Below are 13,902 nucleotides of genomic sequence, written 5' to 3'. Positions count from 1 at the left end.
TCCACTCCGCCTATCAGGTTCATTCTTAAATTTTAGATAGTAATATAGAAAATAAGATAGATCCATAACTCCAATAGACGACATTACATAGAAAAATGGGAATGGTATGCCAAACACTAGCTTGTTCTGGGCCATCGCGTTGTGTATCTTTTATCAAACCCGTTAATCAGGTCTAAATCACCAGGATGGAGAGCAGATCCAAAAATCAACCTGATATAAAACTTAGGTGGGTCCCACCATGTGAGCTTATTGGTTTGGGGAGCAAGTTTACATCGTTACCGATGGTGTAGGACTCGGCTACAGTGGTGACGGCTCTCGGAAGGTGCAGTAAAAGAGCCATTACGGTATATTTGTCTTATCCACTCCGTCCATCTATTTTTTCATCTTATTTTATATCATAAGCCCAAAAATCAAGTAGATATAAATCTCAGGTAGACCACACCACAGGAAAGAGTGGTGATTGAACGCCAACCATTAAAAATTACTTACGTCCCACTGTAATGTTTATTTTCCATCCAACCTGTTGATTAGGTCACAAAATTCTGGACGAAGGGAAAACAAAAAATATCAGCTTGTCCCAAAACTTTTGTGTCCCCAAGAAGTATTTAATGGTGACCGTTCAATCGCTGTTGTTCATATGGTGCAGTCCACCTATAATTTGGATCTACCTTAATTTTGGGCTCATACCTTAAAATGATACGGAAAAATGAATGGAAGGCGTAGATAAAACACATGCATCGTGGTGGGTCCACAGAGCTTTTTCAGTCACAGACTAGTACCGAGCTAGGTACTGTTGGGTAACTACCGAATCCGAGTCCGATCGGATTAGCCTAAATGAGTTTTTAATGGGACTTAGATTTTGTATTAACGGTACAAAAAATGATTTTCACTTGATGAAAGAGCATGGTGTAAGTCGATGAGCCGAAAACAGGTTTTGTAGACCATTTGGGTCTTGGAACTTCATGCACCTAATGTACAGCTATCCATACCATCTAGCTTATAGGGAACATTGTGGGTGAATCATATCTGTAATGTCACAATGATTAAGCAATCCTAACCATTGAATCTAAGGATATCAATTCGATGAGGATATAAAATAGGAAGTGGTTCAAGTTTCAAGGGTAATGTTTCAGTTATTTCCTATCTACAACTGAGTTAGCTATTCCAACGGTTTGGATTGCTGTACAGCCACTCCCTCTCGATCGTTGAAGAGTCACCACCATTCTTTAGATGGCGGCCAACTACCACTGGAGTTAGTCCACTCGGCTACCGACTCAAGTAGCGTTTGAAGATGCATTCGCCTCGCGCGTGGTGACAAGGCAACACGTGTGCGAAATCTGATCAATGGATATTTGTTTGCCGAATTCGGACCATTGATTACTTTCCATTCTAACCGTCTATGTCGAAATCGGATTGCGTACTGAGTTACTCAGTACGCTTTTATCGTACTGAGTAAACTCAGTTGGGCCCACTGTTAATGTATGTGGTTTATCTACACCGTCCATCCATTTTTAATGATAATTTTAGGGGTTGATACAAAAATTGAAGTGAATCCAGTGCTCAAGTGGACCATTACACTGGAAACAGTGTGGAATAATGACTTTCACCGTTGAAATCTTCCTAGGGTCCAAATTAATTTTTATTTGTCATCCAACCAGTTCATAAGATCACAAATACATGGATGAAGAGAAACCACGAACATCAGCTTGATCCAAAACTTCTTTGGCCTCTAAAAACTTTTTTAATGGTAGAGGTTCAATCAAACTGTTTCCTGTAGTGTGGTCCATTTGAGATTTTAATTTGCTTCATTTTTGGAATCTAGTCTTAAAGTTATCTCTTAATATGGATTAACGGAGTGGATAAAATAAATAAATAACAGTGGACCCCACACAGTTTACTCAGTACGCTAATGGTACTGAGTTACTCAGTACGCAATCCGCTTCCGACTTGGCCCATTGCAAGCCTACTTGGACATACACACGGGCCACTTGTATGGATCTGAGCCGCTCATCATTAAGTCGCGATACATACTGGCATTCCTATCACATAAATACCCTAATAATCCTATTCTGAGCAAAATCCACTGATTATATGATCAACGACTGTCTGATTTTGCTTGTTGAATCAAAACCCAGTGATTATTTTCTTTCCAACCGTTCATTTGTTCATCGCCATTTGGATGGTTACGATGGTCATATTGGTGAATTTTGACCTTAATTTGCTCCATCTATTATTATTGGCCCACCGTATATACGTTGGGGAGAGAGAGAGAGAGAGAGACGGGGAGAAAGAGGGACAGAGAGAGAGAGAGAGACTTTCCTTTCCTTGCATCCGCGCGTATGTACAAAAGCACACGTATTTTCTGTCCGCGTGTGTCGACACGTGAAAAGAAATACATGCCTAGGTAACAAGCAAGGTTGATCAAATCAAGAATCCACTAATTGATAATTAAAAAGGATGCAATCTCAACCGTTGATCATTATTTTTTATTCCTTCCTTTCCTCTCCTTCGTAGATGACAAAGCAAAGCCCTTTTAGGGACATCTTGTAAATCCAACCATCAAAGCAACACTGAGAAGCAATAGGATTCCTTTCTTCTTTCAGTGGAGGTAGTGATATTCTGGCCATGTGATGGCTCATACCCACGAAGTGAAAATTACACACGTGTCATATAAGTTACTCAGGTTAAGCCGTCTAAATTGTGGGACCCACTTAGATGAATTCGGGTTCATTGTTGGAGTTCAACTTCTGATTGTTGGATCTTTGTCAGTTGAGTTCAGAACGTTTACTACTTTGTAGTTAGCTGTCCAATGCGTGTCAACCTTTAGGTTATTTAGGCGTCCATAGAACCGTCTTTTTTTACCGATCTGAAGTGGGCCGCACTAATTGGAGGGTTTATTTTGAGTTATATACATTGCAAATATATATATTTTTAGTGCATGCGTACGAAGCATCACGCTCTGCCAGAGTATCAAAGCATTTCTCGTGGCAAGGGAAGAAGGTTGCGGAGAGGTAGGGGTGTACACCGAGTCAAACCGAGTCGAGCTGGGCTCGAACATTGGCTGATCTCAGTTTGAACTCGGCTCTGCTCGGTCCTCGAGCCTGACTGGCCAGCTCGGCTTGGTTCGGTCAGCAGCTCGGGCCAGCTCAGGCTGAGTTCGAGCTAAAATTGAGTCGAGTTTGTCATTGAGGCATTTCCACAAACACCTTAATTGCAACTTCAAAATCCCACTATTTTACAAACAGAGGCAATAGTTTTACAGGTATTTTTTCAAACGCCTTCTAAATAACATTAAAAAAAAAAAACAAAAACAAAACAAAACAAAGAGAAAAAAGATATTTGTTTCCTGTATATACCTTCCTTGCCACCAACCACATTTCGTTGAGTCATTTTATCAAACAGTTGGTGAGCAACATCAATGGCAAAGTAACTGAGTCACCGAACTAGTTCGATTCGAGCTGGGCCTGCTCAAACTCATTTTCGAGCTAAAAAAATCAGCTCGACTCGGCTTCGAACCAAGTCGAGTCGAGCTTTTTCGAGTCAGGTCGAGCGAGCTAACCGAGCTAGCTCGATTCGTGTACACCCCTATAGAGAGGTAAGAGTTGCTGTGGCGCGTGGGGGAATGTGTGGCAAAATATTGCACATGTATGAGATACAGACCCGTTCATCAGTTTGGAACCATAGTAAGCATGCCCTCGTCCAAAAAAATCAACGGTTCTTATCATCAAGCAGGCTACACGTGCATGCTGAATTTATACTGTTGGGCATCTATTTTCTAGATATCTTCCTTTCTAATAAGTGTGTGGCCCACTGAATGGGTCTAGCAGACTGATCATTTGTCCATGATATGTTGGCAACGGGTCCAACTTGATTAATGGTCCAAATCTTACAGACATGTCCTACAGATTTTTAACATAGACAGAAGAAGCACGCACGTGCAAAATCTGGGACATGTACCAAATGGGTCATGCCATGTCCAAAGTCTAGTTCTCCCATTCATGAGGTGGGCCACAAATGTTTGGAAATACACTCCCACCTGTGATTTGTTGAAAAAAAATGCCTTAAATCTTGTTTTTCACCGCGTTGCTCAACCAGTCGACATAGGCCTGCTCGACCGGTCGAGGCCTGCTCGACTTGAAGTCCAACGAGCGTTGTTTTTTAGAGATTCGAGCTGCTCGACCGGTCGATGGTCACTTCGACCAGTCGAGCCCTGACTCGACTAGTTGAGGGTTACGCAGATTCTGCGCGGATTCTACATGGACTGCGTAAATTTAAGGTGGTTTCGCAGAGGTGCGGAAGAAGAGTTTCCTAAACTATAAATAGGGGTCCCTATGACTATTTTAGGGCATTCTAAGGCTTTCTAAAGGGGTTTCAAGGGTTCCTAAAAGAGTTTTAGGGTTTCTACAAGGTGTAGCAAGGGTGAGATTCAAGGTTGTTCGAATCGAGTAAGTCCTTTCTCTTTGTAATTTATGCTTTCATAGTGGAATTCTATCACTTTGTGCCGTGGTTTTTTTCCGAAAGAGTTTTCCACGTTAAATCTGTGTGTTCTCTTATGTTTGCTTTGGTGTCATTGGATTGCTATTCTAGATCCATATCTGTGTGATTCCATAACACAGATCCCCAACAGGTGGTATCAGAGCAATCGTTGGGGCACAGATTTGAATATGAAGGATTAGTAATAATGGCAAGCACTATGTATGATATTGAGAAGTATTCATAGAAAAATAATTTTGAGTTATGGAAGATCAAGATAATCAGTTCCTTAATCAAGTAAGGCGAAGATAGTGCTCTTAAGGAGCGAAAGTCTACTATGACTGATGATGAATGGAATACTCTTGATAAGAAGGTTTTATTATCGATCCGTTTATGTCTCACGGATGAGGTTCTCTACAATGTCATGAGGGAGAAATTTGTAGCTAAGTTATGGGCGAAGTTAAAGGATGTCTATACGAAAAATTCTCTGAAAATCGCCTACACTTGAAGCGGCAGTGATATAAATTCAAGATAGCAGAGGGCGGAGATCTAGAGGCTCACATCAGCAACTTTAATAAATTAGTTTGCAAATTGCTGGATATGGAGGAAGTGATGAAAGATGAAGAACAAGCATGTATGTTGCTGAATTCTCTTCCTGCGTCTTATGAGTCATTTAAGAATACAATGTACTCCACCAATAAAATCTTGAGTGTCGACACTGTTATCTCAGCCCTTCAAGGGAAAGTTATGAGAAAGCTTAACATCGACATGGGGATATCTTCTGATGCACTGCTTAAAAAGGGTAGAAATTCTGAACAAGGTACAGGTTCAAGTTCTAGGTCCAAATCAAAGGGGAAGGGCAAAGGAAAGGTAAAATAATGAAACTGTGGGATGGAAGGACATGTAAAGAAGGATTGTACAAATCCTAAATCTAATAGAGAAGATTTTGAGGCTTCATACAAGGAGGCCAATGCTGTCACGTCAGATGGATCAAGTGGATGTGATGGTAATGTTTTGTCTATGTCTACGATCAAACGACCATACGATGATCGTAAAGGCAAGTAGATTCTAGACACAGGGGCATCCTTTCACACGACTCCTCATCGGAGTTGGTTCACCAACTACAAGGAGTGCGATGGTGGAGATGTATTTATGGGCAATGACAGTGCCTGTAATGTTGTGGCTGTTGGTACGGTGCGTATCAATATGTTTAATGGGGTGGAGCGTACCCTGACTGATGTGAGATACATTCTTGACATGAAGAAGAATTTGATTTCTCTTGATGTACTTGAGGCAATGGGTTGCAGGTTCACGTGTATTGATAGTGTCCTTTAAGTATCTAAGGGGGCACAGGTAATCATGAAAGCGCGACGACTGGGTAACATGTACAGGTTGATCAGAAGCACTTCAAAAGGTGGAGCTGCAATGGCTGTAACAGATTCCACTTCTACACGTGTGTGACATGTTGAGCATGGTCACATAAGAGGGCAGGGCAGGAAGGCTGAGACGAGCAGACAGGGATACAAAGCAGGGGGAGCAGCAACCTGTGAGAAGAATTACACGGTATAATCGCAAGATATCTGCAAGATACATGGACGACTCCAATATCGTAAGGGATTCGTTTTTTATTCAGATGGCTCTAGGTGGGCCTGGTGCTGAGAAGTAGAAGGTGACTATGGGCGATGTGATGGACTCGTTGTACCAGATCGACACATGAGAGCTGGTGGAGCTACCAGTTGGCCAGAAAGCGGTTGGATGCAGGTGGATCTTCAGGAGGATACAACATAGATGCAGAGCAAGGTTGATAGCGAAGGATTATACTCAGAGAGAAGGCATCGGTTTCTCAGAGATATTCGCGCCGATGGTATAGAAGGTGTCTATTAGATTCGTGATTAGCGCTGGTTGGCCAATGTGATCTTGAGCTGGAAGGATGGATGTGGAGTCTGCACTTCTATAAGAGAAATTGGAAGAGCAGATCTACATAAAGCGACCAGAGCGATTCGAAGTTTAAAGGGGCTAAGAAAAAAGCTTTGCAGGAGGTCGTGATACGACCTGTTACCTAGGAAAGTGGTTTGATTCTTTCATGTTGAGTTAGGAATTGTATGATGATAACATGTATATCGCCAATTATGACATGTCTGAGATTAATGTACTGAAGACTCGGTTAAGTGGGACATTCAGGATGAAGGATCGAGGGCTGCAAAGATGATTCTCAGCATTGAGACTGGAAGAGGAGTAGGTTTTGGTAATCATAGGCAGAATACATTGGGTAGGTATTGATCAAGTAAGTGATGGACCAGACAAAACCGGAGAGCATTCCCTACATGTCTCTCCTCAAAGTTTTCCTCAGGACATGTCCCAAAACAGATGAGGAAAAGCAGGATATATCTCATGAACCTTATTTTAATGTGGTTGGTAGTGCATGTCATGGTATGGATTAGACTGGTTATTTCACAAGCTATCAATGTTGTGAGCAAATACCCTGACAAGCAATATTGGGTAGCGGTGAGATGGTAAGAAGACTACGTCTTTCCTTTTGAGAAGACAGGAGCAAAGGTGGTTGGGCATGTGAATTCTAATCCAGCAGATATGCTCACCTAGAACATTCTTGTAGAGAAGTTCAAGTTCTGTGCAACTTCTTTGGGATTGACGATAGTGAAAAAGAAAGACGGAGTGTGTATGAGAAGCTATGATGTGATGTATAGATAAGAGAAGAGGTTAAGAAGCTACACGGTTAAAGATTTAAGACATGGTGGAGATTGTTGCAAAAAGATATCTTAAATCTTATTTTTCACCGTGCTGCTCGACCAGTCAAGAGGCCTGCTCGACCGGTCGAGGCCCGCGCGACTCGAAGTCCAGCGAGCGCTATTTTTTGAAGATCTGGGCTGCTCGACCAGTCAAGGGATAGGCTCGACCAGTCGAGGGTGCACTTCGACCAATCGAGGCCCTGACTTGACTAGTCGAGGGTTACGCAGATTCTGCATGGTCTGCATAAATTTGAGACAGTTTCGCAGAGGTGCGGAAGAGGAGTTTCCTAAACTATAAATATGGGTCTCTAGGGCCATTCTAGGGCATACAAAATCTTTCTAAAGGGGTTCCAAGGGTTCCTAAAAGGGTTTTAAAGTTTCTAAAGGGTGTAGCAAGGGTGAGATTCGAGGTCGTTCGAATCGAGTAAGTCTTTTCTCTTTGTAATTTATGCTTTCATAGTAGAATTCTGTCGCTTTGTGCCGTGGTTTTTTTCCCGAAAGGGTTTTCCACGTTAAATCCGTCGTTCTCTTGTGTTTGTTTGGTGTCATTGGATTGTTATCCAACATCCATATCTGTGTGATTCTGCAGCACAAATCCCCAACAAGATTAACTTTCAAATTGTTCATTTTTATTATAAAACTGCGGTCCATTTGATGTGCATTTTAGAGGGCGTAGTAGGCAAGGAGTGGATTAGGTGGGGCATACCTTGAGGTATGTAGTCTGTATTAATGAAGTCCATCCATTTTGAAATATCACTTTAATGCATAAGTGAAAAGATAAATAAGATCAAAATCTCAGGTGAACCATACTATGATAATTAAAAACCCATCTAATGACTTGGCCTTACCTAGCGCGTGTTCTCCGTTGGCATGATAGTTTCCCTCCAAGAGAAACGCACCCAACAAGGGAAGCATATTCACTATTGATGTCACTAAGTTATGTGATCCCACTACAACTTATGTGTTTTATAAAATGAATTTAGTACATGATATAAAAAATGATGAGACAGATCCAAAATCAAGTGGGTAGATTGAATGCCTCTCATTAAAAACTTCTCAAGGAATACATGAGTTTTTGATCAAAATGATATTTGTGTTTTCCCTTCATTAAGGTCTGTGTAGACTTATGAACGGGATGTCAAATAAACATCATGGTAGGCATTAGGAAGGTCTTAACGGTGGTCATCATTGTCACATTGCCTTTTGAGGTCCAGTACTTAAGCTTTGGATCTCTCTTAATTTTTGGGCTCATGCTCTAAAATAATTTTACAAAATGGAAGGACGGTGTGATATAACAATGGGGCCAACTGAACTTGTGACGTCAACACACCACCGAGGTCGGTGCTGTGGCACACCACGCAATTTGCTTCCACAACGCATCGGGGAGGGACCACCAGAGCTATACACGAGTTGAACCAAGTCGAGCTTGGCACAGCTCGGCTTGGCTAGTAGCTAACCCTAGCTCGAACTCAGTTTGGCTTAGTCCTCGAGCCTGACTGGCCAACTCAGCTCGGTTCGGTCAGTAGCTCGGGCCAATTCGAGTCGAGTTCGAGCCTATGTAACATATTCTCAAACACATATAGTGTATCTTCAATTTCTTACATAATACAAAACAATAACAATAATTTTACAGGTATTTCATCAAACACTCAGCGGACAACATCAAAATAAAGATAGGAGGGTAGTTTTATAATGTATTATTATTATTATTATTATTTTCGTAGTGATTTGTTTCGTATTTATTCCTTCCTCGTCATCAGCTGATCCTACGGAGAATGTGTGAACCCAAAACAACACTTCGTTGAATTATTTTATTAAACACTCGGTGGGCAGCGTCAATAACAAAATAACAAAGTCATCGAGTCGATTTGAGTTAAGGTTCAATCTAGGAGTTGAGCTTGGGCAAGCTCGAACTCGGCTCGAAATTTTTTTAAGCTCACAGAACCAACTCAGCTTGGTCCGAATCCAATCCCAAGCGATGACAAGTTGAGCTTTTCTGAGCTGAGTGGTGCTGGCTGAGCGAGCTAACTTTGACTCGTGTACAGCTCTAGGGACCACCACATGCTGCTACACGACGAAACTTTGAACGGAATTGGAGGCAGTTGCTCTCACATCTCCACTGAGCTGAAGTGGGCCACTTTATGTTTGGGGATCCAATGCGTTTCTTTTCGTGAAAGTAGAGCCGTCCAATCAAACACCCTCTTTTTCACTTTTTGCTGGGTGGCTTTCTCTACATGCGGCTATAAGAAATGAAAGATAATGACCACATACAGCTGATCTATCTAAAGCATTCGTCCATTTCTTCCCGGCTGATGCATCATTTTTGTGTGTAGAATGTCTGATCAGGCAAAAGGTGGGTCACATCACGATGATCAGTTGTTATGCAAAATCAATCTAACCACGGATCAATCCAAACACAGCTTCGTTCAAATCAATGGACAGCTGATGGTATGGCTCAATTTACTTTTGTGGCTAACCCAATGAGTGGATTGGCCAGACTTTCATACCAAGTGATCATCATGGCTTGAACCTCCTTTTGCACGGATTGGATATTTTAGACAGCACGTTTGGTAGGAAAGAAATGATCATATGTAGTCATTTCTCACAAAGAAAAAGGTAAAACTTCGATGCCCTGAGAAGTGTGATGCTCAATGCTGGTGCACATAGATCATTCACGTGGCATATATGTGTTTATACCCTATCTAACGTCGCTGGATTGACCGCTAAGAATCCGACATGTGGGAGAACCTTCCTATGCAAAATTATGACAAAATCCTTACAACTGATACGATCGGACCAAGGAAATGATGATCTTTCCATTGTGCATGGTGGAACATGGTTGGCCCCATGCTTCTAAAAGTCAGTTGATTATGTGAAGATTTAGAAGAATTGTTTCAAGATAGAAGTTTAATTAGCTATGCTTACTAGATAGTTGACTGACTAAAAAGTGGTCATGAAGACTCATCTTTAGTTAGAAGTATAATTAGTTACATCAGCTAATTGGACAATTAATTTAGAGAAAATTATAGAGATCAGTTCCAATTATGAGTCTTTAGAACTCGCCTTATATTCTTATAAATTCAATAAAGAATAAAGAGCTCCGGGCCCGCGCTACTTCAACACGGCACTACACTTTCAGCATAATGCTGCCTATTCTTCATCCGTTATAAACATTTACATTAGTTTTATTTAATCTAATTCTTCCACTATCAATTAGCATAATGTTACAAACCAATTTGGGTGAATTATGTTAGAACTAGTTAGCTTGATATCTTATGTTCACGATCATACAACTAGACCTCTAGAGATATCTTCAAGTTTCAAATAGAAGGTTAATGGGGCTTTCTTGCATAAGTGTTTAAAGATTCTATTAACTATCTTACCATGGGGTTTGACCTAAGCCATAAATAGACTGATGTTAACCATAATTGTCTTGCCACAAAGTTTAATTTGAATGACAAATGGATTGTCGAATCACAACAATTTTGCATATGCACTAAGGTCCATATTATGATTATCTTGCCTACAAAGTTTGGTTCCAAGTGACATAAATTTTTGCCCACCAACCTTGTTACCAACAAAGTATGTGATCGAGTAACAAACAATTGATTGTCTAAACATGATCATTTCGCTGTCAAAACTCAATCGTGCATGGTAACGAATAGAATATCATTTCTAACAATTGTCTCACCCATTAAGCCTAACTATGAGAGGAACATATTGTTGAAGATATGCCCGTCATTGATAATCTTACCACAGAACTTGGGCATGAGTAACAAATATGCAGTCGCCTCTACCGACTACCTTGCCATGAAGCCAATGAGCAACATACAAACATTAATTCCCATGAACCATAAATGTCTTTCTTAATGAAGTTAAACCGTGTGACGAATAGACAGTCATTTCTGGCAATCGTCTTATATACAAATCTAGCTAAGTATGCAAACTAACTTGTATGCCTGACAATAATCTTACCTACAAAAGTCTAGTATTTTACCGGACAACAAATAGAGTGTTGTTAGTTATTATTTTATTTTTCTCTTTTATTTACCTTTTACTCAATTATAATTACAGCGAGGTCTTGTTATAGATTCCCTAGAGGGGGTGGCTAACAGTGAAATGCGAACTGACAGTGGGTATACTAACAAGCTAACAAAAAAAAAAAAGTCAATTATAATTATGCATGTAACAATATTTATGTTATTAGTTTTGTCTCATTTTTACTTTTAATATATATTGACTTATCATTACAAGATACCATACACTTAATTGAAAGTCACTGTGTCCAAAGGACAAAACCCTTATTAGAAAGATGAATCCTCTCCTTTATAAATAGCTTAATTTTAGCATATGAGGTCATAAGGCATTTGGTTCACTACAAGCTGCATTTGGCTTTGATACGCACATCTAATAAGTGGACCATTATGGATTGCTCGACCACAAAGTTACATTAGGAGTTATCATTAGTCGAAGGTGGATGGACACCTGATGGACGGTTAAAATGGAAAATCCTCAGCGGTCCAAATTCAACAAGCAAATGTCCCCTGATCAAAGGCCTAAAGTCGGTCCCACTATTTAAGACACCCATAAGAGGATCTTTTACCAGGCCAGTCCATGATGTATGGGTTGGGCCCACTTAGCTAATGGAGGGATGATCTTTGGCGCCCAGTTAATGAAGGACGCGAATTGCCTGTGCTCCCTGGAGAGGAAGTTCCTGTGATCAGAACCAATGTGGGGCTCGCAGAAATGCCCATGGAAAATTCACTCCGTCCATCAGTTTCTCAAGATCACAATAGGACAGAATATAAAAAATTAGGTAGATCCAAAACTAAGATGGGCCACACCATATGAAAAAACAGGGATTAAGCGCCCACTATTAGAAACTTAGTGGGGGCCACAGAAGTTTTTGTATCAGGATGATACTTGTGCCGATAGTTTATCTGCGTGGTAATAACCCTATGAACGGTTGGGATGGCCTATAAACATCATGGTGGGCTCCAGGAAGGTTTCAAAAGTGGACATTTTCGTTCTCATGTTCCTGGGGCCCACACTGATGTTTATTTGTCACCCAACTTATTCATAAAGTCACACAGACATGGATGAATGGAAAAGATCAGCTTGATCCAAAACTTATGGTCCCCATGAAGTTTTCAACAGAAGGCATTCATCAATTCTCACTATTTCCTTTGGTGTGGTCCACTTGAACTTTGGATATGCTTCAATTTTGCACTCATGCCCTACAATGAGCAGCAAAAAAAAGGATGGATGGCGTGGATAGAACACAAACATCACAGTGGGCCACACAGCTTACTGGCGTGGTGAGTTAATACACAATCCGAGTCCTATTTAGCAGGCTTCCGTACGGATGCGGATAGTGTAGTAACTCACCAGAGCAAATTAACTCTGTGGGGCCCACTGCGATGTATGGGTTTTGTCCATGCTGTCATAAGCATATCCAAAGCTCAAGAGGACCCCACCCCAGGAAACAGTGGTAATTGAATGCCCTACGTTGAATACTTCTTGGGGTCAACACAAGCTGACACTTAATAGTCGAAATAGATTGTAGAAAACATTATAATCGGCCCAAACGAGCCAAGATCCCCTGTTCACACGCATTATATATATATATATATATATATATATATATATATATATATATATATATATATATATATATATAACAGACATAGACACACACAAGTGGACTGAGTTCCCTACCTGACCATACGGTCCATACGGTTGTTCAAGTCATCTCATTTATGTACAGTGAGAAAAGCTTTGATACTCTTGATGAGTGTGCGGGTTGATACCCAGGCACTATGAAACTGTACACAAGCCACACAAGCTCAAAGGGTTGAAATTCAAACTAACCCACCAAATGGCTCACCCTATACACGAAGCCACCGAACACAGCCCTTTTGGGGACCTCACAAAGAAAGACTTCTGCAGAAAACACCATGTCCAAAACAAGGATAGTTTCATGATCAACAAGCAAGTCATGAAGATCTATATATATATATACAACTGTATACATTAGCCCCTTGAGATTGAAGGGAAATGCAAATCACCTTCCGAACAATTGGTTTAATTAGTTTCCTTTTTTAATTCCCTCCTGACCAAGTTCAGAACCTCCATGATCTGAAAGAAGCAAAAAACTGGATAAATACAATACCCACTTGCAGATTGTAGTAAATGAAACATGTGGAGAAGATAATATATATAAAAAAAAAAAAAAAAAACCATAGAATTACTTAAAGATGGAAAAGAAACAAGTGGTTCTTAGGACCGGACCTGATTTTTCTGACCCTCCGTGGGAGAACAATATATTAGTGATGCATATTTGCTGCTCTTGAAATTTGAATACAGGACCTTCTGCTCTAAGAGTACGTCAAATAACCATTTACTCTAAAAAGCTTAAGCTGTGAGAGTGTGGTGTATCAATGTATATCAAGTGACTTTATCACTCCAATATCAAATTCCTTTTCCCTCTCAAATATAAATAAGAGTTGGGTCCCCATTACAACACCAGAGCTAAAGCTCCCATCAAATCTTCTCTAAAGGCTGAAAGGAAAGGAAGATTTTGGCAATCTGATTCCACAGTAATGGCGTCACAGATAGGTAAGCCATCTCTATCCGTAATTCCGCAAATCAGCTGCAAATCAGATCTAACAACATGATCTGA

General features: G+C 40.6%; 1 protein-coding gene across 1 annotated transcript in view; it reads right to left on the bottom strand.

Annotated features, from left to right (window-relative positions):
- Window positions 1-12,909: 12,909 nt before the first annotated feature.
- The window catches only part of LOC131244251 (WPP domain-associated protein-like), a 38,232-nt gene continuing 37,239 nt past the window's right edge, over window positions 12,910-13,902 (bottom strand). Inside the window, exons 6-7 of the mRNA XM_058243889.1 lie at window positions 13,289-13,358; window positions 12,910-13,163 (exon numbers count right to left, since the gene is read on the bottom strand). Of these exons, the coding sequence (XP_058099872.1) occupies window positions 13,305-13,358 (54 nt within the window). The 3' untranslated portion in view covers window positions 12,910-13,163; window positions 13,289-13,304. The remainder of the gene's footprint in view (window positions 13,164-13,288; window positions 13,359-13,902) is intronic.

This window comes from Magnolia sinica, chromosome 1, assembly GCF_029962835.1.
Source record: "Magnolia sinica isolate HGM2019 chromosome 1, MsV1, whole genome shotgun sequence".
Taxonomy (NCBI): domain Eukaryota; kingdom Viridiplantae; phylum Streptophyta; class Magnoliopsida; order Magnoliales; family Magnoliaceae; genus Magnolia; species Magnolia sinica.
Note: the sequence above shows the minus strand (reverse complement) of the source record. Positions and strands in the feature narration are given on the sequence as shown.